The sequence below is a fragment of the Cyrtonyx montezumae genome, unplaced genomic scaffold (assembly GCF_038088225.1).
Source record: "Cyrtonyx montezumae isolate F1298 unplaced genomic scaffold, pur_monq_1.0 scaffold_23, whole genome shotgun sequence".
NCBI classification, from domain to species: domain Eukaryota; kingdom Metazoa; phylum Chordata; class Aves; order Galliformes; family Odontophoridae; genus Cyrtonyx; species Cyrtonyx montezumae.
In genome coordinates, this window is record NW_027071970.1 from 1,681,570 (window position 1) to 1,708,047 (window position 26,478).

Consider the following 26,478-nt stretch of genomic DNA (forward strand, 5'->3'; position numbering starts at 1 on the left):
GAGCTCAGACCCCACGGAGCCCGCCGGCTCTCCCCTCGTAGCCATAGGGCAGAACAAAACCCACTTGGGACACCACTTCTTGCCATTCAGCTCCTCCACAAAGAACCCACTGTTTTCCCAGAGCATGTTTTCTCCTCACATGCCCTTCCAGCCTTCTGCTGCCTCACACACAGCCTCTGGCCCTTTCTGAATTTCAGAGCAACATCTCAACCTTGGATGGGATTTGCTTGCTTTCAGGGTCCTGTCAGCCCCCCGCAGAGGAGCACAGGGCAGCCTACAGCCCATGTCTACAACGAGCAGACGCATCCGAGAGCTCTGCACATCCCCAGTGCAACCAAGACTGACACAGCCTTGGACAGGCTTCCCCCTCCCTGATACTTTTTTCTTTTTCTTTTTTTTTTTTCCCCAACCTCTTATTCCCAGTGGCCGAGAACATTTAGTCTGGCCGGGAAGAGGAAATCTCATTACAGAATTACGGTTCATTTAGCAGGTCCCGCTGGAAGCCCTGCAATAACCACTGCCTTCCTAACAGGATTAGCCGGTGTCTGAACCTCCCGACCACGCTGCCTGTGGCTCTGCTCCCACAGCATCTCCCGGACCCCAGAAAACTCCAACTGCAAGTGGGCCAAAGGGGAAAGATGGGGAGGGTGGGGGAGATCCCCACTGTGCATCGCTGCCTTGGCCTCACCCATCCTGCTGGCTCTGCACTCAACAGTGTTGTTGGGTCCCATGAAGGGTCCCATGAAGGGCATCAACCTCATAAAAACCCCTAGGACAGTGGAGTGATGCATGTCCTGCTACAGCATTAGCCAGGACTTGCTGCCCACTGCACCCATAGGTTTTCCTTCCCATCAGCAGCAGCTTCCATGGCACAGAGGCAAAGCTGAGACTTTGGTGTGGGTCGGTGGGGTCCTCCTGGCACTGATTCTGGAGCCTGCATGGAAGTTTGGACCGGTATCATCCTCTATGGGAACATGGTTACTGGGATCAGCTCTTTGTCTTTAAGAGGTTTAAGAATGAATAATTCAGAGGTGAAAATGAAGGAGGAAACTGAGTTACGTGGTGCCACCAGAAGAGCCATGAGTTTGCCTTCAGTGACACTGAAATCTCATCACTTCTCCCACTTCTGTACCCAAGAAGTGGCGAAAAGGCAATGAGTTAATGCAGCAGCACTTATGGAAATACCCCTACGATTTCAGGGGGCTGAGCATCCACCTGTCACTACCAACCAGCTCCCCGTGCTTCAGTCTCACACCACTTTGCAGAGAGAAACCATAGCCACTCCCTACAGAAAGCCCACAGCGAGCAGGGAGGACAACAAGGACTGCTCCATGCACCCTTGGACTGAATAGAGCAGAGAACACTGTTTTCTGCAGTAGTTATCTCTATGAGACAGTGACTCCCCCAGCACTGGAAAAGCTTTTATGGGGTTAAATGGACTCTTGCTTTGCTTTAGCCAAAGTAATTCTCCGAGTCATGCCTGCAGAAACGCCTTGTTCCATCGCACACACACTGTGGGCTATGGGCAGCTTCTGCCATGCTGCGCACCAAAGACACCCGTCCTACAGCCCAGCCCTGCTCTGACACATCCCAACCAGGGGTGGGGGCCTGGAGACCCCCCTAACCTCACCAGGCAGCCCAGAGCTCCCGCCTTCCATGCTCCAAGGGTGGCTGTGACACCTCATTACCGCGGAGATGAAAGGCCACGCGGAGCACCGCGGCCCCGTCCGCATGGCTCCCACGCTGCTCCGGCTCCACCAGGAGCTGCCGTCATTAGCAGGGCTCTGTCTGCTAACGAAGCTGCGTGGGCAGGGTGAAGTGCCGGGAGTCGGAGATGTGGGGGTGCTCCAGGGAAGGCGTGGGACATGGCAAGCTCTGCATTAATGCTAGGGGCACAGCGGGGGCTGAGGAGGCGGGAGGGGTGGTGCGGAGCAGGGGAAGTTTTGCTCATGCACGAGCGTGGTGTAGTTCAGTTTGTAGAGGCACACCAAAGCCAAAAGCTGAGCAAGAGGCCAAAAGGGCCGAAGCATTTCTGCGGCTAATGAGCATGCATGGGCTGATGAGTGCTGCTGATGAGCACTGGAGGGGGGCAAGGATCCCCACTCTTGGCCTTGCAGAAGCCTCAAGTCATTGCAAGCGCGATCCTGGGGAGGGCACAGTGGTTCGTGTCCATCACTCAGTGCCCCAGACTAATCTGTCTGTCTGTCCTGCAGAGCACAGGCAGCCACGCCTGTGCCATGCAGCAGGGCCACAGCAAGGATGCTCCTGCTCCCTCCATGCAGAAATCACCACTATCCTCCCGCCTTCAAACAGCTTTTCCCCACTGTGTCCGATGCAACAGAGGTGTGAATGCTCTGCCTTCCTTGGGTTCTTCAGCAGGGAACAGGCTGCCTGGGGATTGGTGGGGTCAACGAGGTGTTCAAGGAACAAGGAGATGTGGCACTGGGAGACATGGGCAGTGGGCACGGTGGACATGAGCTGGGGTTTGCTCAGGGATCTTAGACATCTTTTCCAGCTTTAATGATGCCATGATCCTACGACCCCCAAGCACCATTACTCTCCCCACATGGCTCTTGTCACTGCCACATGGCACAGACATGTTGCTTGGCAAACTGCGAGTCTGTGACACAGGCAGTGATCCAACCTGACCTTCCCACACAGCTCTGTAGAACATCCCATAGCACAGGCCTGGCAGAGGAGGTGACACAGGGCTCAGTCCAGGACACCTGGCTGGCTGCAAGTCTCAGAAATGCAATTAGAGGTTGGAGGAGGATGTATTACACACTCCTTGCATTTATCTCTATGCTCTAACAGCTGTTTCTGCCACAGAACTGACCTTTCCAGCCTTGCTTTTTCATGATACCATTTGAAGATGCATTAAAGGCCAAGAAACGGTCCATAAGGGAAGTGCCAGGAGCCAGACAGACTTTGTGTGCATGCAGGAGGAGGAGCAGTTACATAAATGCACCCCACGTAGGTTTGTGTGAGCATGGGCCTGGGGGAGCCTTGGGATTTGGTTTTGATCAGAACCAACAGCCTGAACAGTTGGATGGAGCAAACCTCATTGGCCGTGGCTTTCTAGGCTGGTGATAGATGGACTCTGTCACCACTATAGGCAAAGTAGGTCACCCCTGTCTTGTAGGTGCAGTGATGTCAATGAAGTGGACAAGGTGCTGCCCAAGACAGGGCATACCAATGGTCCCTTTTTTTCCTCTCGCATCTCTAGAGTTTGCTCTTTGCTGTAGAGCCATGGAGAAGAAAGAAAATGATGCTTAGCCCCAGACCTGCTCTGTAGGCACAAGCAGACTGCTTTTCTCAAGCCCTCTTTTGCACGTTCCTATATGGTATAAGCCACCAGGCCCGTGTGCTGTCTGAAACAGGGGTGAGAAGGATCCCCAGGGTGCTCCCTTCCTCCCTACCCCTAACGTTGCACCTGCCTGCTCCATGTCTTTCCTAATCCATCCCCACAATTTGCCCACTCTTTCTTTGCCACTTTCTCTCGCCTCTTGTTTGTTTGTTTTGCCATCCAAGCATTATTGGTAGCAGCGGGGTCTGGCAGCCCAAACTTCCCCAGGGAAGAAGTTCTGGCATCCAGCAGCCAAGTGGAAAGTTGCTCCAAGCCTGTCTCATCTCACTTTTGACATATCACGGCTGTCCATTTCCCTTCCCAAGGAAATCTGATTTGTTCCAAAGTTTATAGTTTCAGTGACCTAATCCCAGCATAGTTGTTCCTGTTTCCCTTTAATTTACTGCCTCAGCTTGTATTAATTGATGTATTGCAGAGGGCTTGAGCCAAGCTAATTGTTTTAGAAGAAGAAAAAAGAAGAAAGGAAGGAAGATGTGAGGTCCCTTAGCGGATTACTGAGGTATTTGAGTGGGCAAACAGCAGCCACCAGAAAACAGTAATAGCTCCAAACAGCATCAAAAGCCCAGAGGGGTGGGGACCCTCCAGATGTCATGCAACCCCAAATCTCTGCCCTGGGGGTGACCCGCAGGAGCAGGGCATGTGGCAAGAGGAGGGCTGTGATGCACTGCCCTGCTGGGCTGCCTCCAACCCAGGGTGGAGGCGGCGTCATACGTGGAGACGTTGAAGGAATGTGGAGATATGGCACTGAGGGACACGGTCAGTGTGCATGGTGGGGAGGGGCTGGATGGCCTTAGTGTCTTTTCCTATCTTAACGATTCTATGGTTCTGTGAAGCACCTGCCTGCGGAGGTGACAGAAAATCCTCCTGGTGGCTGTTTCTACTCACGATGAACAAGAGCAATAGAGAAGTGCCCGTAGGGATTTCCCAGGTGTAAATCATGGGCAGCAGCCCTGACTGCCTCCAGGGTGAGGAGGTTGGCTCTGTGGGCAGGGAGAGAGTGGTGCCACTTTGCCACTGCCCCTTGACAGCCTCCCATAGCATTCTTGTGGTCCAAGTGGTGAAATAAAGAACAGATGCCAACAAACTGGGGCCAGAGTGCACTGCTAGAACACTTTCAGATGATCCCAGATTCGAGGAGCTGTGGTGCACAGGAGGGCATGGCTCTGCCCGGAGGAATGGTGATGGTCTGCACACAGTCTGAACTCGTGCAGCCCAAAGGCAAACATCATATCCTGTTCTGGATGGGATAATCTTGATGATTTAATGGGTCTGTAAGGCTGAAAAACAGCTTTGGAGGGAAGGGCCTGGAGAGGACCCCACCGAACAAGAGGACAAACCATGGTGTAGCTCCATCAACCCATGAACTATTGCTTGGCCAGGATCAACACCTCCTGTGCTGAACAAGCAATGCAAAGCCAGCAGGACAACGGGAGGGATTGCTCCCTGGACTTGCCACTTGCAATAGGAAAATGTGTCCTGGGAACACTGCTGACCAAGGGCTTGAAGCACGCTGGACAAGGTCCCTGCCTAAAGGAAGGGAGGGAAAGAGAAAAGGTGCCACCTCCAGCAGCTTCAGCAGACCAGACCACAGTTGCACTGGATTACGTTACAGTTCTTTTCCAACCTTTTCCATGATTCTATGACCACAGAGTTTCTGCCACCTGACACACAGCACAGTGCTCCAGGGCTGGTCACACAGCACGGAGGGGAGCACAGCCCTCCCCAGCACTTCATGAGAAAACTTTCAAGGGGAAAAGCCAGGCCAGAATCAAAACCCCAATGCTGGGAGGAGCCAAGCCCTATGCATGAGACCCATAGCTCCCACTGGGAGGAGCTTTTGGGGATGGGGATGCAGGGAGGGCACAGAGTCCAGGTTGGGTGTACTCCTTCCAGTCACACATATCCCCCATCTCTCTGAACCCAACACCATCCCACCAAAGTTTCCCAGAGCACAGACTTGCTCCTTAGTGTTCTCCAGACCAGCTCGCACTCCTGCCCTGCACATAAATCAGCCCATCTCCATCACATAGCTCTCACTGTGAGGTTGATTTATTCAGGAGCAACACAGGGAGTTTCCAGATTAACACTAATTGCTCTTCCAAATTACTTAATAGTTCAGATTGCAGTGCTCTCTTTGGAAATCATCTCAGACAGTTCACTAAAAAATACAACAACAACAATAACAACAAAACTATCATTGAAGAGGCAACTGCAAATTGAGAAAGTCTTTGAGACCAGGCTAATATCATTGCTGTCTGGTAAATGTATTCAGCTGAAATGGGGATACACACTCAGCACAGCAAGGAGGACACTGCCTGCTACCAGGGTACTCAATTTTCCCTTCCAGAGACACTCTTATTGCTCAGAAAGAGCCGCAGGAACAACCCTGCTGGCTGCAGTGCTGCAAGCAAACAGCTCCAGTCTTCTTGGTGAGAAAAATACAAAGTAAAATGTAATGATAACAATAATGATGGGCTGAAGGGTTGTGCTTGCTGTGGCCTTTGCAGGTGCTCCTGCCCGGGGCCAGCGTGGGCGAAGGAGCCGGCGGGTGTTGCACTCCTGCAGGGCTGAAATTGGCACCCAGGAGGGGAGAGGAGGACTTGTTTCATTTTGGCCACTTCCCAATTTCCCGGCCCTCCAGGGGCAGGAGACGCAGTGCAGCTCACAGGGGAGGGCCAGGAAGGGAGGGGGGAGCGGGAGGGAAATGGGTTGCTCGGGGCAGCCCTAAGTCACCAAGGAGCGAGTGCATGGGTGCAGAGGGAGCCCTGGGTGCTGGGATGATGCCAACCAGAACAAACACCTCCAGCATCAATGGGCTTTGTGATATTTTCAGGCAAGCCTGTGCTGATGGTGCAGCCGAAGGTGCAAAACCTCAGAGGGGCGACTCCATTCCCACCCACCCACATCCCATTTCCCCGCGGTGCACTCCAGAGGATCACACCTCCCAACACTCCATTGAGATGCTGGGTGTGGGGACAGGAGGAGCCTGGCAGCGAGGGGGTTACACAGCCACTGCCCCATGCCAGGAGCTGTGGGGGCTCGGAGTGAGCCCAGCTGATGGCTGCCATCTGCTCCTGGCACCTCGGGTCGTGCCGGAGAGCAGCGAAGGGAGAAAATAAAACCCTGGAAGTGGGCTCGGGCAGGAAGTGCTCCGCTCCTGCCAACACACCGAAGCCCTATGGGGTGTTTGAATGGCTGCAAAATGCTGCTCCGTACATCCCCATCACTCCCAAGGATAGGAGTGCAGAGCTTCCAGTGCTCCGCAGCACACTGGCAGCACTGGTTCTCCAGGAGGAACACAGCCCCCTCGGGGTGTCCCCAAGCTCGTCCTGCCGGGTGTGCACAGAAGCTCGTGAAAATACTGCTCCAAAGGGCACCGTCCTACGGGGCTCAGGCTTTTCTGTCCCCCAGCAACACACAGCCCTGTCCCCATCGCTCACCGCTCCGGGAAGGCATCCAAGGGAGCTGCCTTCATAGCACCACTTACAGCCAGAGCCGGGCAGAACGCGAGCGCCGCGCACACCGCCGGACAGCCCCGAGCCAGCAAGCACTGGGGGAAAGCGGCCAAACCCGGCCCCACATCCCGGCCCCCCCAGGGGCTCAGAAAGAAGTCCCATTCATCATCCGGCCTCTGTTTGTTTTCTACACTCCGCTAAGCTCAAACAAGCAAAACAGATTAGCCGGTCTCATTTGTTTCCTACTTAATTACACCTCTTCGGTGCTGATGTAGTAGTTCAAGATTTGGGTTGCTAAGGATGAAAATCCACCTTCCCCCTCCCACACCCACCTTGGCTTTTCATTCCCATCATGAAAAAGCCCAGATGGGTTGGTTTTTTTTTTGTGGATCTTTTCTTACAAAAAAAAAGTCTAATTATTGAGGAATTCAGAAACTCTGAATTCAAAAGCTGCCGGAGAGCGCTCAGGTTGTCAGAAACAGATGGACTGGAGCTGCAACTTTTCATCATGCTATCCAGCCCCCCCAGAATGGAGGGCCACATCTGCAGCACGCGCGGCCCCAGATAACTTCAGCTGTCCCCCTCCTCCCCCACCGCAGCAGTGCTTTCAATAGGACTTCCCAGGAAGCAGAGCAGCTGCGTGCCAGCGGCTGTGGGGCGAGCTCCTCGCCCAGGGAAGGAGAGAGCTCTTTGTGCTGTGGCCCCCATGGAGCTGCCCGAGGTGGGCGTTAGGGCTAAAGGGCCTAAATCAGAGCCAAAAGAGGGTGGGAGGAGGTCCATGGGGCCAGCAGGGACATGGAGATAAGACATCTAACCACCCCTGCAAGCCCCCATTTCCCTCCAGCAACGCAACCAGAACGCCATAGCGACCATGGGAACACCCCACTATACAACCCCCCCACGACCCCACACACCAGCTCGGCTCCCTCTGCATGCAGGATCCCGTCCCCCGCGGCAACGCCAGGCACGCACCGGCTCCCAGCTCCGGCTGCATGGCGGTGCCGCGTGGATGCTGCGCTCCGCTCGGCGATCCGCGCTGGATGGAGGAGCAGCCACGGGAGGGCTGGCGGGGCCGCGCTGAGCCGGCTGCTTTCCCACGGTGGCACTCGGGACACCCCACCGTGTCTCCTCCCTGTGCCCGGCGCTGCGCATCCCTCCCTGGGCCCCACACCGCCCCGTGGTCTGTGGGGTCGGGAGCTGGGGGTATTTCGGATAGTTCGGGTCCGGCGAACATGTGCAGTGCCCCGCAGCCTGGGGGCCCCGCGGCACTTCGGGTTATTCAGTAACTTCTCCCTCCTCAGGCTGCTTTTTCCCGATCATGTGAGCTGCAGTTTTTCAGCTCGAGGCCTTCAGCTCTGGGTGTCGCTCAGGTGTGTGTCAGGGGAGGGAGGGCAGTGCAGAGCACCCGCGTAACAGGACTGAGAGGACAAAGCCCTCGTCCTGCAGCACCGTGCCAGGTGGGGGTCACGAGGGACACCAGCTCCTTCCCCCGCCACAAAACCCCAAAGCTGGAACTCGAGGATCTTGGAGATCCCTTCCAACCCAAGCCACTCCACGATTATACAAAAGACCCACTTCTGGGGGAAAAAAAAGAGTTTTGGCAAACCTCAAACCAAAGCAATTGGGTCCCCTAGGGTCTTATTTTAAGCTGCCCCTGCTGTTGTCCTCAGTGGCCTTCATCCTCCCTCAGCCCCACCGAGCCCCACGGAGCCCCCCAGCTCTGCTCACCACCGTCCTGCAGTGCTGCCCAGTCTGAGCTGTCCCCACAGGTGCTCCCCAGGTGGCTGCGGCCGCTCCCCTGTGCACACCATGCATTGTGTTGGAGGTGTGGGAGAAACCCTAATGGGAGATCCATTGTCTGCATAAATGGGCACCGGAGTCAGGTGAGCTCCGGGACAAGCCCAGGGGATGGAGAGGAGGGAAATCAGCCAGGCAAAGTCCCTTCACTTTCCTGTGGCTGGATCCCATCCCGTACACAGATGGGGTTTGTTTTGTTGTTGGGAGCAAGTGTTGGCTGGTCACCGTGAGGATATCACGCAAGCAGCAGCCCCCACTGCAAGGGGGGAGCACGGATCCACACACACTGGGATGCTGGAACAGGGGTTGTAGCCAAAACTAGGAACATATAAGTTGGATTCTAGCCTGCACAGCAGCGTGGAGGCTGAGGGACGCGTAACCCCAAGGCTGGCTGTGCCCCAGGCGTGCAGCCAGGAGCATTGTCACCCATCAGATTTGCAAGCCTGAAAATAGCCCTCTGCCCGTGAAACCCTACCCAGGACTTGGACCGGTCACAGTGGCACCATGTGCGTCCCCAGTTCCCAAGCGTGGGGCATCCCAGCAGCACAGGAGGGGGTCACTGCCACAACACGGTGAGGGTGGGCTGGGGAACTGACCCACAGCTACTAGGAGGGGACAACTCATGTCCCCCCAGCCTGCTTCAGGACATCAGGCTGGAAGGGGAGGTTTGGCAAACCACAGCACAGCGCAGAGATGGGGACAAGGAGCTGATGGGTACTGCAGTGCATCCCTGTCCCTGGGATCAGGTCTGTGGGGTTGTCCCCATGCCAGCTGGGGACCTACAGGGAAGCCCAGTACCCCCAGCAGGGGCACAGTGCCCATGTGGCAACCAGTGAGTACAACCAAGGCTGAAAGCCCACAGTGTAGGGCGGCATTGTCATGGAGGACATGAGCAACCACATTCTCATCACCATTCCAATGGGATATCAAGGCAGTGCCCCAGCACCCCCAGCCTCACAGTTTGCCATACAAACACATGAAGCCACCCCAGCCCCCCAAAAAACAAGGAACAAACAGCTGTCAGGCATAGGAGAGGTTTCTCTACCTGCGCTGAGGGCATGATGTGGCTCTTCACCTTGCAAAAGAAGCTGCAGCTGAGACATCTGGGGCACAAAGCTTGGAACTGTGGAGGGCTGCCCCTCCCTGGACAGGAAAGTGTCCCACCAGGCTCTCCCCGGGTGCCAGTGTCCAGCAGAGCCCTGCGAGGTCCCTGGGTACAGGGCTCAGATTTCGGGAGACAGGCACCCAAGGTCAGGGTAAAAATAGAGGTGAGGAAAGGGAACCTGCTGAGCAATAGGAGCAGTGGGACATGGGATGGGAGGCAGGCACTGGGGGCCGAGGTAGCCCCTTCCCCTGCAGGTGGGACCTCCAGGGCCACTCTCCTCCATGCTGTTATTCATCTCTCCAATGAGCAGAGCAGGATCAGCATCCACATCTCAGAGCTGCATGAGTTCGGCACTCGCATGTCTCATTTTTCAAGTTCAGCTCAGTGAAAGGCTTCAGAATGTGTTTAATTTCAGGGGAAGATGTGCACGTATCCGTATCTGGAGGGAGGGGTCCCCCAGCAGCCCTGGGGACATGGTGCCACCACCACTTCCCCACTGGCAGTGAGTGCATCACGCTCCCCTCTGGCTCCCTGCTCTTTCTGGTAGCTGTGCAGTACTAATGGCTCATGATTCATCAGCAGCAAGCCAGGGATAATGGACACATGCGTGCATCCTGTGACTCTGCAACGCACACATCCACACGTGGACCCGGATCCAGGGGAGCCTCAAATCCGCAGACATCACCACCGGAGCCATCTGGGGCTGCAGTGTGGGTTTATCCCCATCGTGGTGCCAGGCACGAGCTCAGCACCCCCAGCCCCACGCTCAGCACTGCCCCATCCCACCCAGTGCCCACCAGTCATGCTTTGAATCACGAGGAACACACAGGGGTTATTGAATATGTGAGCCATGAGGGGAACCCAGAATTCAAACTGCAGACAAACTTGGGGGGCAAAGCCTTGGGCACAGTGGGGCACTGAGCCGTGTCTCTCTGCTCCCAGACCCCAGTTTCCCTCCTGCTCCTCGCTTCTCCCATCCCTCCCATTCAAACTCCCGGGATGTGCCAGCCCTAATTGCTTCCCACCTCCTGCAGGCTTTGAAAGATGAAAAGCCCTCACCAGGATAACGTGTTGAGCGCTCATGGGTTATTAATGGCGAGCCATCATTATTTTACCTTTCAAGCACCCCGGTGACAGCGACGTGGGAAGGGGCCGGGGAGGAGGAAGCAGCACGAGCCCACTGTGGCTCTCCCCTCCATCCCCTCCCATAGGGCCCCCGCTGCCGTGCTCCACTGGGAGCTCGGGCAGATTGATGGTAAGGGAGCAGCGAGCAAGCAGCACAGCATATGTGTGCAGCCCACGGGGCGCAGCCTGCAGTGCGGGGGCCCAGAAGGGACATGCACCCCCAGCAGCACCCAGCACAGATTGATGGCCCAACGTACCATGCTCCACCCAACCATGATCAGTCATCATCCCCAAAGAGCTGAGAATGGACAGCGAGATGTCAGGGAGGATGAGAAGGGCACTGCGGGGTCCCAAAGGTGGAGACTGGGACACTACGGGATGAGGATGGAGGGACTGGTGTACCCCCACCCCAAGGGACGCACGCACCATGGGTGACGCCCGGCAGCCAGGGGACACGCTCGTTTTCAAAGTGTTTTTTTTTTTTATTGGCATAAATAATTCATACACTGTCACCTCACCAAACACTGCACGACAAACCACGGGGACAAGGGCTCACCACTCTGCGGTCACGGAGGGTCGCACTCAGTCAGACAGCAGAAATTATAAATACTTTCTTTAAGTGTAGAAAACGTTATAAATGTTACTGTACAAATTTACATCGGGGAGATCCATCGTGCCTTTCTCAGCTTTTTTTTGTGTGTGTGTGTGTGTGTGTGTGTGTGTTTCATTATTTTTTTTTTCCCCACTGGAAACAATTGCTCTTTTTTTTCCAGTGACAAGAGTTCTGCGACAACGACAACAAAATATATATATATATATATATATTTATGTATATATTTATAAAAAGGAAACAGAAGGAAGAGAGGGGAAATGAAAACCAGCTCATTCTGCAACGGTCAGAACTAACACAGAGAAAACAAAGCAGCCACTGAGTTCGATTTGAAACTGTACAGGATTTCGAGCTCTTTAGGTATGTATATATCTATATACATACATATGGAGATATGTATATATATTTATATATACCTTATGTACAGGGAGATGTATCAGCGCGCTTTACAGGGAATGGAAATCAAGAAGGCTGGCAAAGCTTCCCAGAAAAATCACCATTTGCAAAGCAAAAATAAGTTAAAATAAGTTAAATAAGTTAAAATAAATAAACAGAGGAATGGTGCAAGCGATGGTCACCACCCAACGGTGGCCAAGCATTGCCTGGTTGAGCAACCCAAGGGCTCACACAGCGTTGGGGCCATGCAGGAGCTGAGAATGCACCGTGGGATGGTTCCCTCCATGAGGAGCTGCTCTCAGAGTGCCCCTAACACATCCCCACTCCTCCTGGAGCGCCTCTGAACCCCGTGCATCTCACTGGGCAGGCGCCCTTTGAGGGCATTGTTCAGAGCTGCTCCTGCGTCCTCTCCGTGCAGAAGGGCTGTGATATTTTTCTAAAACACACACACCCAGGCACAAAGCTGGAGTTACAAAAAAAAAACAACAACACAACAAACAAACAAAAAAAGAATGGGGAAAAAATAAATATATATTATTTTAACAATTAAGACTTTCAAAAATAAGAAGGCATGATGCAAATAGCATGGCTGCGTCAACAGCCGCCGCTGCGCTGAGGAAAAGGAAGGGAGCTGCTTGTCTGGGCTTGTGGATGGTAAATACAGGGCAGCTGTTGTGCAATGGTTCCCTCAGACGGAGACGTTCCTGGGAGGAAAATGGAGCAGGGCACTGTTGTTGGCCATAGATTCACCCAGCTCCCTTCGGATGGCCAAACAGCAGCAGGAAGATGCATGGGGCACCCACGGGGCAACGGGATGCCCCAACTCACAGCGCTCATCTGGTGGACATCTACCAACAGCTGGAGGGACCCCATGAGGAGTGGTCAGCAGAAGATTTAGGGCACAAAGCACACCCACGGCAAGGCTTTCGAGGTTGATATACCCCATTGCAAACCTGCATGGAATCTCTCAGGCTTTGCCACCCCACTGTTGAGCATCGCCTCCATCTTTCCAACACACATGAGAGGGCTCACACCTCCTTGGAAAACAAAAACAACAGCCATGCATTGCTCCTGCATCAGTCTCTCAACGTGGGCATGGTTTTGGGCTCAGTGCCATCACAGCATGCAGGAAAACTCCATTTGAAACATGGGGACAAAGTGTCCGTGCAGTGGGTCTCCCTCCTGCACATCTCAGGGGTGCACAGAGTGGTCAGGTCTCAGCCCGCTGGGACAGGACATGAGGGGACAGGGCACTGGAACAGCCCCATCCCCAGCACCCATGAACCCCGTGGCCGCCCTGGATGAAGGCATTGGTGAGAAATCAGAGAGGCTCTGATGTTTAGTGCAATGTTTATGGCACACGCAGAGAGAATGGAGTGAGAAGTGTTCAGCAGGGGAGGACAGGCAGCAGAAGACATGGTCGGGGTGGGAAAGGGCACTGGGGCTGTGTTGGGGAGGGCAGGGGATGGGTAACTCCATCCTTTGTGCAAACAGCTGGGAGGAAACTGCACCACCCAAAAAGCACCAGCCTGAGCCTTGTCCAAAGAAACCTCCTCCCAGGATGTTCTTAGGAAGGAACTTCAGGATCTCTGCTCACATAATGATCTGCCCAGCACTTACCAGAGGGTTTTAACCTTCGTTCATTTTGGGTAAAGTGATTCAGACACCAACAGGTTGAGGCACACAGGGCCGATCACTTTGCAACATCTCTGAGTTGAAGCCAACTTACAGCGCGGCTGAATTATTCAGGATGGCTCCCGACAAGCAATTATGCTCAATAAGAGCCTGAAAACACAATTTGCTCTCCACTGCCGTGATGACAGCTCATGTAGAATGGGCTCAGGGGGAGGGAAACGCTGGCATGAGGTGCTCAGATGGCAACACCAGAGTGCAGCACGTTGGCTCTGGCTGTGGGTGCACGGTATGGCTACGTGGCTGGGAGGGGGGTACTGGCTCTGTACAACCAGAGACTGCTCCCCTTGCCCCATCCACCAGTCCTAAAACACAACACAGCCCACAGCATCCAACAAACAGACATCGGCATCCCACAGCTATAACTGGAGGGAGAGAAGGGGAAAGGCGAGATGGCAGATGAGCTCCATGCCAGGCACAGAGATGAGTTAGTGGGGCTGTGGAGCTGGGCCCTGCAGAGGGTCAGCCTGGGGGGAACCTGGGCACAGCCAGGAGCACAGAGCCTCTTGTGAAAGGCAACCACTGCCACGGCGAGGGGCCAAGGAGCGAGCGCTGCAGGTGCATTTCCCTGGGGGGAGCAGCTAATAGCGATGGCACAAACCCACGGATCAGCAGTGTTCCCTTCTAGTTTCCTAATTTTAAAATAAAAACACTAGGAAATTAAACAAAATCCCCTAGAATGAAAAAAGCAAGCCCCAGAGGAGCACTGTGAGCACTGACCATACCAATCCGGATCAGAGAAGCCACGTGCCCCTGCACATCGTGGGACCAGCAGCTCCTCAGCCCCGTGTGCACACAGCCCCTGCTGCCCGCCTGCCACCACAGTGTCCCCACACATCTCCGGGCGTTAGCTCCTCTTCAGTGCAGGGAAATGCTGTGGTGGTCCCATCCCGTCCCAGTCCGTCCCACAGCACCCACCACTCTTCCTTCCTTGTCACGTGAAGGAGAGCAGAGAGGAAGAGGAGAAATGTGGGGGAGGAAGGCACCGTCACTCAGCTCCTCCTGTCACAGCCTGGAAAGGAGGTGAGATGGCAGAGTCAGCGTGGAGCACTGTGTCCTGCAGCACTGGGGTTCTGCAAAAGAGTCCTCAAATGTGCATCCATGTGCATGCAGCAGCAGGACCCTAAGGGGCTTTTGTCCCCTGTCCCCATGCCCTTCATGTAGGAATGCTTTAGACCCAACCGTGCCCAGACCCATCCCAGCAATTACACAGTCCACTACTCCGGGGTTCAGCAACCTTTGGATTTCCTTGCAGAGCCATCTCAGTGCCTGCTCAGAGCACAGATTGGCAATTAGCTCCCATCCTGATTAATGACAGTTCAAGTTCTGGGTGATTTAGGGGCCATCTGAGTGCTGGCTGCACAATGTTCCCAGGAGCACTGAGCACATGGGGACACAGAGTTGGTACAGTCACGTGAGCCCCTACCCTGGGGCATGGGTAAGGGAGGGGAGTTTGGGTATCAGGGACTTACTCTGCTGACTTCCAGAAGTGCCCGGGGTGGGAAAGGCGACGGTTGCGCTTTGGCAGTTTCTCCAGCATGTCCATGAGCTTTGTGAAGGTGGGTCGCTCCTCCTGCTCATAGGCCCAGCAGAAGAGCAGGATGTCCTGCAGCCATGCACGGGGAGAGGTGAGCACATGGAGATGATGGACCACGTGTTTTGGCCATACACTCACCCCACATCCCCTGTAGGGAGCCCTATCCCCACCCCACACCCTCTGTAAGAAGACCCGTCTCCATCCCACATCCCACATCCTACATACCCTATCCCACCCCACATGGCCCCAGCAGGGAGCCCTATCTCCATCCCACACCACATGAAAGGGATGTGTTCAGCATCAAGACCAAGCCCCACCAGCAGGACCCTTTGCCCAGCACACATTATCCTTTCCCCCCCCCCCACAGATCCGGCTGCCTCACGGCACCTACCGAGATCTCCTTGCCCATTCCAATCTGGCTGAGGTTGGGCTTCATCCCTCGCCCAACCTGCCATATTATCGCCTCTGCCGGTTGTGTCTTGAAGGGCCATTCCCGCGCGTGCAGCTCGTACCAGATGGTGCTGTGGGGACAGCAGTGTCAGGTCTGGGGTCATCCCAAGGGGGGGACACCTAAATGTCACCCTAACATCTCCCTACCCAAACACCATCACAACCAGCAGAGGGTGCTTAGCATCTTCACCCCCAGATAGACCACCAATGAAACTCGGTGCTCATTACAAAGACACCGCTTCTCCCATTTCCCAGATGGGAAAACTGTGGCCAGAAGTCCCAACACAGAGGATTCCCACTCCTCAAACCAGGGGAATATCCTTTTCTCCCCTGCATAAGGTTTCTGAGCTGCTTCCCCTCGCTCGGAAGCAGCATCCATCTGAGGCACTGCCTGCAGAGGGTGGGCAGCCCTGTCCACAGCCATTCTTTTGCTCCACATTTATAATATCTACCCTGACGGGACATAACTGTGAGTACATATTGTGCATGACAGCACTGAGGGGACCACGTGTTTTGGCCGCTGCCGTGGGCTCATACCGAGATGTTCAGTGGGGAACAGGCGGATCCAGTGCAGAAAAAACTAAGTCTGAGTAACTGTCTTAGCTTGATCAGATCCCCTAATTACTTCTTTTCTTTTTTCTGTGCTGACATTCTGCCTTGGGGGAGGGAAGCTCCAAACTCTTTCAGCTTTAATTACTGCAGTTTTGATGGAAATATCGCCTCGGATAACGGCTTCACGTAAACTAATCACTGCAGCCTGCAGTCTTCAAGGTGTGCACGATAAGATTAATCCACTGGATAAAACCCACTGCTCTACACTCGCCTCAAGAAAGGTTTTATCGGGGCATGATGGGACTCCTGCCACAAAGGATGCTTTCTTCTAGATAAATAGCTGGAGTGATGAGCTGGTCGGCTGAGCATTCCCACTGAAGGAGACTCATCAATTCTCCCCTGCTCAGCCTTTTGGCATCTCCTTCTCTGCGTGCTCAGCCCTCAGCGGCAGCCACGGCTGCTCAGACCATCTGCAGGCATCCAGCAGGGAGGACTGGAGGGCTCTGGAGACTTGTGGGCCAGTATCCACATCCCATGGCATCCTCATGCCATAGGATCTTCATCCCTATCCCACTGCATCCCTATCCCACTGCATCATTCCACCACATGTCCATCCCACTGCATCCTAATCTCACTACAACATCTCACCACAACTGAATTCCACTGCATCCCCATGCTAGGACATCCTCATCCCACTGCCTCATTGCCCCATATCAGCATCCCACCATGGCTCCATTCAATTGCTTCACACCACCACGCTCTCATCCCATCCCACCCTCATACCACTTCCAGCCACTTTCCCATCCGTACCCATGCTAGAAAGAGACAGCTTCCCAGATCTACCCTTGTCCGTCTGTGACAGAGGAGGATTTGGGGACTTTTCACTCAAATCCTTTTGAAGCAGGATCGTGCCTCAGTGATGGCTGCAGGTCACACCTGACACAGCCCCACCAAACACCCATCACACCGCAGGGACTCACCCCAGCGCAAAGACGTCCGAGTGCTTGGAGAAGGGCAACTTGTCCTCCTCAGTGTCAGGCGAGAGCTGGCGGATGATCTCAGGGGCCAGGTGGCACAGCCAGCCATTCTGGATCCGCAGTTTGTTCTCCCTCCTGTAGGCACACAGAGTCAACAGCATGAGTGCTGACAGGGGCAGAGAGCACCACCGGTGTCCCCCAGACCCTGCTCCCCATTTAAGCCTGGTTTTCCCCTCGGTGTCCTCGCAAGTCTGCCCTTTAAACCCACTATGATAAATGCCAGCAGGCACGGTGGCTTCATGTCTGTCCCTGGTGGCAGGGCACAGCTTGGGCTGGTGCCTTTGTTGTGGCTCTCACTATCATGTAATCATAGAATCATAGCAGCATTAAAGTTGGAAAAGACCTCTAAGATCCCCAAGTCCAGCCCCTGCCCACCCCACCATGCCCACTGGCTGTATCCCTCCGCGTCACATCCCCACAGTTCCAAAACACATTCCAGGGATGGTGCCCCCATCATCTCCCTGTGTCTCTGCATCACCACTCCTTCCAAGAAGAAAAGTTTCCTAATATCCAACGTGATCCTCCTGTGGCAAAACTTGAAGCCATTATCTCTCAGTCATTGCACCAAAACTCTTCAGAGCAGGGACAAACATTTTCTTGGGTAAATCCCACCAGCATTAAGGTCTGAGCTGGTCCTGCTTAGATCTGAGCAAAGACCAGGGACCTCCAAGGGTGTACTCCAACCCAACTCACCCTATCATGGCCCGGCAGTTTCCAGGTGTTTGATCCCTTCCAGCCCATCATCTCCCTACCTCCTCAAGGTCCTCCCAGCCGGTACAAACACACTGACATCACTTGGCCAACAGCTGAGGATGATGCTGGTGCCTTCCTCATCCCTTCCTCCCATAGGCACTTGGATGCACTGGTGGCACAGCTTGCTCTCTCCTGCTCCTTCCAGAGCTGCTTGACCAAACCAACGCTTTGCCAGGTAACAGAGCTCGCCCATACCTGCTCTCTCATATGAGGTTTTCCATTTTATGTCCTGGGGACAGTGCACGCAGTGGCTGATGGAGCCCTGCACTCGCTCGATGCCCCAGCAGCAGTTCTACCAGCAACCAGGGATGAGCTCCAGAGCAACCCCAAATTTGGCTAAATTATGGCAATTTGAGGTTTTGCAACTTCAAAACCAACCCAGGCACATCGCAGAACAAGAGAGCGGCAGTGAGAGCAGAAGAGCTCTTCAGGCCACTCCAAACCACCTCTAATTACAGAGCAGCCCTATCAAGCCCTGCAATATTTAAATACACAAAAAATAAATATATGGAGCAGCTCTATCAAGCCCTGAAACGTTTAAATATGGGAAAAATAAATATCTGGAGCAGCCCTACCAAGTTCCACAGCGTTTAAGTACAGGAAAAATAAATACACGGAGCGGCCCTACCAAGTCCTGCAATGTTTAAGTACAGGAAAAATAAATATGATTCCAGCAGGATAAGATGCCAGGTAATGAGTTCTCTGCAGAGCGTGCTCTAGGTACGATAGCCATCTAATTTTTCAAGCAGTGTTTGTATCAGTGTGCTGGGTGCTTTCATGAACTCAAGGCAATATTGTGCTGGGAAGACGAGGAGGGTTTTTATGTGATGGCATTTTTAAACCCCAGGGAAAACAGGCCAGGTTGTAGTCCTCATTCACATCTGTGCATGAAATAACGTTGCCATGCTTAGTCTGGTCTGCCAACGTTTGCTTCCATCTCTACACAATAGTGAGACACCATAACCATCAACATAAACTCAGCCTGAACAAGGAGATCAGATCTGCGGGCACTTTCTGCTTCAAAATCCGTGGCTAACGATGGGTGCAGATCCCAACAGGAGGTGTGTGTGGGGACAACAACAAAGGGCAGCCACCCTGAAAGCTCCTTGGACAGGAATTCCTGCACTGTCCTCATTTTTCTAGCAGAATGCCCATTGTTTCTAGCAGACCTTGCATGTCTGGACAGCTCCGTGTGCCACGTGCTGTACTGAGCAATCTCCTTGGCTTCACCACCCAAGTGGCATCCTCGCCTTGAGCATCAACCCACTTCATTGGGTACTCATCTCCCTCACCTCACATTCTATCTTCAGACTCTATCTGGCCTTTGAACCATGGAAATAGGGTAAGACCACGCATGGGATATCCCCATCCAGTAACACATTCTGGCCCATTCAGAATGCCAGCTGCTTTCTTCTACTGCAGCATTCCCAAAAAGCATTGCCCATGGCAAAATTTAGCCATTTTTTCCCAGTCCAGCACACAAAGCCCCCAGCGTAGGAAGCTGCAAGGACAGGAACAAGGTCCCACCATCCACAAAATCCCACCACGTGTTGGGACAAATGGAAACCAAGAGAAACAAATGGGAACTGCAAAGTCAGCAGCACTTTTTTGCTGTTGCTCAAGCCGGAAGATAAAACCTTAATTCTTTTCCTCCTCTTTCATTCCCCACTCACTCTAGCTTTGTTTTTCTCCCCTAAACAACTGCTGAAATTCTCTATGCTGCTGAGCCTACAGCTTGCAACCCTCCCAAAATGCTGGCAAAAAGACATTTAATAAGGAACATTTACCAAATGTGCCTTATTTCAAACCCAAAGGGACACCGAAATGTTTCAAGGCTGTAAATGTCCCGAGCTTGGCTCTCTGCTTGCTGCACTCAGTTTGGCACAGATGCCTGTAGCAACCCAAAGGTCAGCAGGCAGGGAGCTCAGGATGGAGCAGACGCCATCAGATTTTAGGGATATTGCTGGAGGATGGCTGAAGCAGAGCCAGAGTATGCTGCAAGCAACTTTGTCCCCATGCTCACTAAGGCTACAGAGCCGGGCACATGTGCAAAGGAGCTTTCCCATGCCCTCAGCTCCATGGGAAGCTGCAGAACCAGGGTTTCCATTGCACCACGTCCTACCTGCCTGCCTGGAGAACTCCTGAGATGCTGAAGAGGCCAAAGTCTGTGATCACAACCTTCCCGTTGTCATAGAAAACGTTTTTGGACTTGAGATCTTTGTGAAGGATCCCTTTGGCGTGCAGGTATCCCATCCCCTAGAGTGGAGGGGAGAAAAAAAAAAAAAAACAAAGCTGAGAAAGAAGCACACAGAAACAGGATAACGGCAGGAAAGGGGCAACCTCGCAAACGATTGCTAATTGATTGCGCTGAGAAAGCAAAGCTGCTCGCTTCCCTGAAATCCTCCACTGAAAAATTGATGGTAATGGTTTTGTCTTCTCTATAAGGGTTGAGAGCAGAAGGGGAACAAGTCAGAGCTCTCAATCCCACTACTGCATTCCCTGCTGGAGCCATTGGGGCTTCCCACATGCATCCCGGCATGGTGAGCTAGAAAGCAGAGCCCGGCAGGAGCCCTGCCTTAATGCCTTCCCTTAGGAAAAAAAGACTTGGCAGTTAATTAAAATGATTGCTAATGATGCAAAAAATAAAATTAAAAAAAAAAAAAGGCCATGGGTGGGAAATCCAAACTCACTTGCACTGGGCTTGTAGAGTATCGTTTGATGGAGCTGCCTAGGGGCAGACCCACAGCTCACGGGGATATTCATCAGGCTGCAGAAAGGCTCACGGTGCTGTCTCAGTTTTCATCCTCGTAAGTAGAGCAGGGAAACTTTTTTCTAGACTGGGGGACCAGAGGGTAAATGCTCAATGGGCCAGCAAGCTGTTGCTTGAGAGCAATTATCCGTTGCCCATCATCAACATGGGAGGGCTTAAGTGGGTTTCCACAATCCCAGCTCTGAGCATTTCATGCAGACACAGATGCCCCAGGTGCCATAGTCAGAGCCAAATTAATTAGGGGTCTCCAAGCCCCAGCATGTGGAGTTTTAAAAATCTGCTGTAAAACACCACCATCGCCTTCACACATTGTGTTCTTCGTGCAGTAGATGTATGGTTACTGCAAATGTTGTCTGGTGATTTGGAGGTGTTGATCACCCCACAGGCAGCCTGTGAAGGCTCATCCCAAAGCCAACAGCACATCAAAATCTGTGTGCACAGCTGGAGCAATGGGGTTTGTCCCCGAGCCCTAGGAGGAGGGTGCAGCCCCCTGGGCTTTCTTCCAAGAGATTTGGGAATAGGTTGGATTGCAGAGCCAGGACGCAGGAGTGCAGGTGGTGTGACAGCAGAGGATGCTTGCCAAGATGCTGATGTTCAGACTGAGGCATGGCCACCCTCCAGACATGCCACCAGGCCACCCACAATGGCTCTGTTCTGCAACATGGGGCTCAGGGAGGTTGGGAAGCAAGCAGCAGCATGGGAGCACAGGGCAGCCCTTGCTGAAGGCACTCCTGGAGCAGCAACCAGCCCTTCTGGTGAGACACAGCCCCAGGGGATGCCACAGATCCCACACTTCTACAAATTCCAGGCCTGTGGATGAACTGAGCTGACAACCCTGACTCAGTGTCGCCTTCCTTTGCTCCAGTGTACACAAAAATCCAGCTCCCTCTGCTGGCTCTGCTCCTCAAGCAAATTGACTTTCAGCTCCAGAGGATCACAGTGGAACAAGAGTCCTTGCACCCAGTAATCCTATAAGCTTCAAGGATCTCCTGACTCATGCAGGGAACCAAATCAAAGGATAAAGCCATACGAGTGCAGGGCAGTGGGGCTGAAGCTCCCCACGTGGTCCAAGTGACACCTTTTCTGGGTGATGCTCCCCAGACAGATAACCTCTTATAAGAGCAGCTTCACTGCATCCCACATGCACTGGGGGCAGCCCCACATTCGCTGCCAGTTGTGGGTTGCGGGAAACTACTGAGAGCTCTGGGTCTCCAACCCATTCCTAACACAGCATTCTCCCAGCTGCTCCTGCAGACCCTGACCAGCACTAGGAGTCATGACTGGCACTGGGAAAGGGTTGACCTGAGCCATTAGCACCCGCTGTGAGCATCTGGGTGGCAAGAACATGTGTGATGCCTGTGACATTCGCTCAGCAGGAATAAGTCATCTTTTCGAAACAGAAAATACAGATCAGAAATAGAAAAACAGAAATAGGGAAGCAGAAATTGGGCACACTGAGTTAAGGTTGGAGCTTGCAAGGTGACACCACCCAGCTTGGGTCACCCAGCTCCTGCAGCACACCGTGGCCAGGTACACTGTGAGGGTGTCCACCCCTTGCTGCTTCCATGGACCCAGCTCTGGGGATTTGCTGTAAGTAGTGCTCAGCCTTGATCTGCTGGGGTAGGACCCGAGTCCAGAGCTTTGGGTACCATAGCACTCTCCTTGTTGCTGACGTCCTGCTGAGCTGTGGTGCCCATAGGACCTCACTACTGCTTGTGAGGATGCTGAGCACCACTTTGCACAGCGCTCTCAGACATCGGGTTTGGATTATGGGTGCTGTGCGGAGCCAGGAGTTGGGACTCGATGATCCACGTGGGTTCCTTCCAACCTGGGATCTTTACAGGCCGGGGACAGAACGTCCCATCTGCAGTGTTCACTCAGGGTGGGTCAAGGAGCTCAAAGGCAGAGATGCTGCCGGTCCCAGCACACTGCGCAGCTCCGCTGGGTGCCCAAGGCAGACAGCAGTGTCCCGCCTGACCACACCATACCTTCACAATCTCCTGCGCTATCTGCCTTGTCTTGTTGACATCCAGGACGATTTTGGCGTCTCTCACCACCGAGTAGAGAGTCCGTCCTTTACACAAGCTGGAAGGACAGGAAAAGGGAGAAGCTGACAAACCCCCGCTGAGCAAAACCCCCCTGATAGCAACATCAGTAGTGGGTGTTACAAATGACTGCCAGAGGTTCGGCTGCATCTGGAGGCTCCCGTCCCCAGGTCCCAGCCACCAGCTGCACCTCTGCCTGGGAGCTTTATTTTGTGCCCACATCTCCTCCCGCCTCTTCCCCTGTGGGATACAATGCTCACAGATGTAACGTGAGTCAAAAGAGGAAAGACAGGGAAAAAAAAATACACAAAAAACCCCAATGCACTGTACAATGTCCTCCAATTTTCCTTCTCATTCCAATTACAGTAAAATCTATTTACAGAGCCTTAATTACCAAAGGCAGCTGTAGGGGGAGGGTGGGGGGGGTGCATATAAACCAATTAAAAATATATTGACATTTGAATATCGTAATGGAAGATGTGGGTGGATGCTGCCTTGACTCCCGCCCACCAAAAAAAAAGGGCTTTTTTAGCTCCTCTACATCCACCCACGCTCATTACAGGCAACTTCAGAGAGATGGGACTCAATACCTGTGCCCGGGAAACAAAGCACCAGCCAGCCATGCCTCTCATTAGATAGGCTGCGAGCACAGCTGTTAATTGATCTTGTTCTCGTTATCGAACATGAAGACACAGTTTCACTCCTGTCCTCCTGCCCACCGCCAGCCCTTGGGGTGCAAAGCGCAAGGACATGTCTGGATACCCTCAAGTTCTTACCAAAATTTGGGCATCACCTCCAGAATGCAGGGGAAAGCTGTGCTCCCACGGTGTTTTTGAGGTTTGAACAGGTAAGGGTTGGGATTGATCCTTGCTTGCTCCTTCCAAACGGGATCACGGCTAAAGCAGCCCCTCCTGCCTCAAAGCCAAGAGTGGCTCACAAGCACCACTTCCAGGTGAGGCAGCTAAGCAGGAATAGGAGCGACCCAAAAGTTCACAACTTCAGGCAAGACAACAGCATCCCTCAAAGCACCTTACTGCTGTTGTGCTGGAAGGCACCAGCTCCAGCCCTGCCTGTGGCCACCCCGTCTCCTTCCACCCAAATCAGACACTTATCTTTATCTGCTGGAATGGTTTGGCTGTGATTGTAGACAAATATGAGTTTTTCTGTAGTGCTCTCAATACTGCTTGGAAATAAGTGATAAAGGAAATCTCTGCTCTTGGCTTTCTGCAGCTGGAATTAAAGGGTGCAAAATAGTAATGGATGTGAATTCTCTTTCCACCATGAAGTTTTTTTGGTTTCTTGTTGGTTTTTTTTTTTCACTGGTTTGCAAAATGGACCTGTAGAGCTTAGACTGCAGAAGGCAATAGACCCCCTGCCCCTCACACATACACACACAGCGCAGCAAACGCTGGCTTCCCCCTGGAGTAAACAGTTACCAAAAGTTGCTTATGGGTTGGATTAGTCATGAATCAATATTACAAACTAAACAAAGAGCTTAGTGCTGGGACAGGCTGTGATTTCAGCCCTGGAGTGAGTTAAGATCATATGTTTTCCCGGGAAAAGGGCTGATTAGGATTGAAAGCAAGCAAACAAACAAAAAAAAAACCCTCCAATTTCTACATCTCTAAACGACAGTGATAACCCACAGCCCCTTTCCAACACGATCCCCATCTCTTTCATTTACAAGTAGGGGGAATTCATTAACACGGCATTGGCCACACGAGGCACGAGCTTGGTGCAAGGGCAGCAATTGCCAGTGGGACACGGCACAGCGAGACATGGCATGGCAGATTGGGGACATGCCACCACCTCTCCTCCAACCCCAGGGACACATCCCCATGACTCACTCCTCAAATTCCCCTGATGAATAACTGTCTTAATTGCGAGCGATGCCAATGCAGCCACAAAGCCCTGTGTGCACCTATTATGCAGCACCTGAGGCTATTGATCCAACACCTGCAGAACCTTTTCATGGCAGCTCAGTAATTTGAGCCCTTCTCATCCCTCGCCTTGCCTTTCTGCTTGGAGAAGTCATTGCTGAAAGGCTGAGCGCCGACAGAGCTGTGGATCGCGCGTGACACCACAGTGTGACACTGGGGACAATGGCACCTGAGCCGTGCTTTCATCCGGATCCCAGCTCATCCTCATCTGAAGAGCACAACCCTAAGCAACTATTCATCTCCTCCACCTGAATCTCTCCTTTTGCACCCATCAGCAAAGCAGGCAAGGTGGTGACATAAGACTGAACTCGACCCGAGCCAGTGGAGAGATGCTCATTGACTCCGAGCCATGGTCCCTAGGTTCTCATATCAACTCTAAATGTCCTCTCACAGTCCTCCCCAGGACCAGAACAGCCTGACCCCATCCCACTGCAGGTGTTCACAATTCAAAATGAGTTTTTGAAGTGTTCAGCCAAGCAAACCAAATCCCAAATTGCTTTATAAACATGCTGCATTTCACCAGTGTGGGCAGGAGACATCAGCAATGGGAGCAAAGCCAAACCAACTTGCGGAGGAACGGTTCAGGAGGGATGAGCTAGGGAGAGTAGGAGCACTGCCTCTCTATTTTTCTCATTTGATGTGGAAGCAGCCTCATCCTCCTTGCAATATTGATGGTCATCAGCTCGATAGGTCTAAGACCTCAGCCTGGCTCCTGCTCACTCGTGCTGGAATAAATTCCGTGCTGATGGCACCTCGGTGGCCGTGCTCAGGTCGTGATGCCATTACTTCAGTGGGATTTTTGTGCTTTCCTTCGTTCTGCCCAACCAACCACACAAATGTCACGGTGGCTCATTAAATGAGATGGCTTGGAACACCCCAAAGTGATAAATGCCAGACCCCAAGAATCTCATTGCTCGCTGCTCAATTGATCTATGGGAAGCAGCTGAGATGCCATGGTGATGGCCAGCATCTTATGCCCAGGGGAGAGACAAGAGGAGAGGGTGGGGATTAATATCAAGTGCCAGCAGCAACAGAAGACTGAGAAATCCCCATGTCACCAGAACACAACACAGCTCTCTCCTTAGCCACAGGCACTCAACGCCCTAAAACTGAGCACAGATATACTCCTGCCCTGGGACTACATTCACTTCATTTCCTGCTCTACTTCTATGCCCTCTGGGAGCCGCCTTTCCTCTCCGCACCCATTGTTTTGCCAAACTCTGTGGGTTCTCCTTCCTCCTGGGGGCTGGAGGCACACTAACCCTCCTTGCAGCCAAAACAAATCATCAGCCCAAGGCATTGAAAGAGTGCTCCTGCTGAGCAGCATCCTCCCAAGCCCCAACCTTCCTGGCATATCCCTTGAGGGGGGAAAATCCCCAGGACAAAATCCAGCTCCCATGTGAAGCTTACTGGGACTGCAGAGCCAGGCTCTCCTTGGCTTTATCAGCCAGGAAACACTTGTTTCCGTGCTAACACCTCCCAGAGCTCTGGCAGCAAGGAACCACCCACCAGCAGCAAGGCTTCAACCCCACAGCCAAACTGCCCCAGCACACTTTGTGCACAGCAAATTTAACAGGGAGCTGTGAAGGTGCTCTGCTGTGCTCATCCCCTGATTGAGCCTTGCCTACTGTCCTGGGATGGGAGCGACAGACACAGCTGGATTTTCCTCCTCAGTGCTACAGAGTAAGGATGGGGGAGGAGGAGGAGGAGGGAGAGCAGCCTCCCTGCAAAGTGCCTCCAAGCCCAGCACGCCTTGGGATGCAGACAGTTATTTAGAAAAAGCTAACTCTATGCATTTTTATTTCAAGGAGATAGAGGCAGAGGAGACGAGCTCTGCTACAGCTGCT

General features: G+C 53.2%; 1 protein-coding gene across 1 annotated transcript in view; it reads right to left on the minus strand.

Annotated features, from left to right (window-relative positions):
* Positions 1-15,015: 15,015 nt before the first annotated feature.
* Positions 15,016-26,478, minus strand: part of KSR2 (kinase suppressor of ras 2) — a 45,714-nt gene continuing 34,251 nt past the window's right edge. The window contains exons 16-20 of the mRNA XM_065738634.1: positions 22,635-22,731; positions 19,999-20,132; positions 17,067-17,198; positions 15,476-15,605; positions 15,016-15,153 (exon numbers count right to left, since the gene is read on the minus strand). Of these exons, the coding sequence (XP_065594706.1) occupies positions 15,016-15,153; positions 15,476-15,605; positions 17,067-17,198; positions 19,999-20,132; positions 22,635-22,731 (631 nt within the window). The remainder of the gene's footprint in view (positions 15,154-15,475; positions 15,606-17,066; positions 17,199-19,998; positions 20,133-22,634; positions 22,732-26,478) is intronic.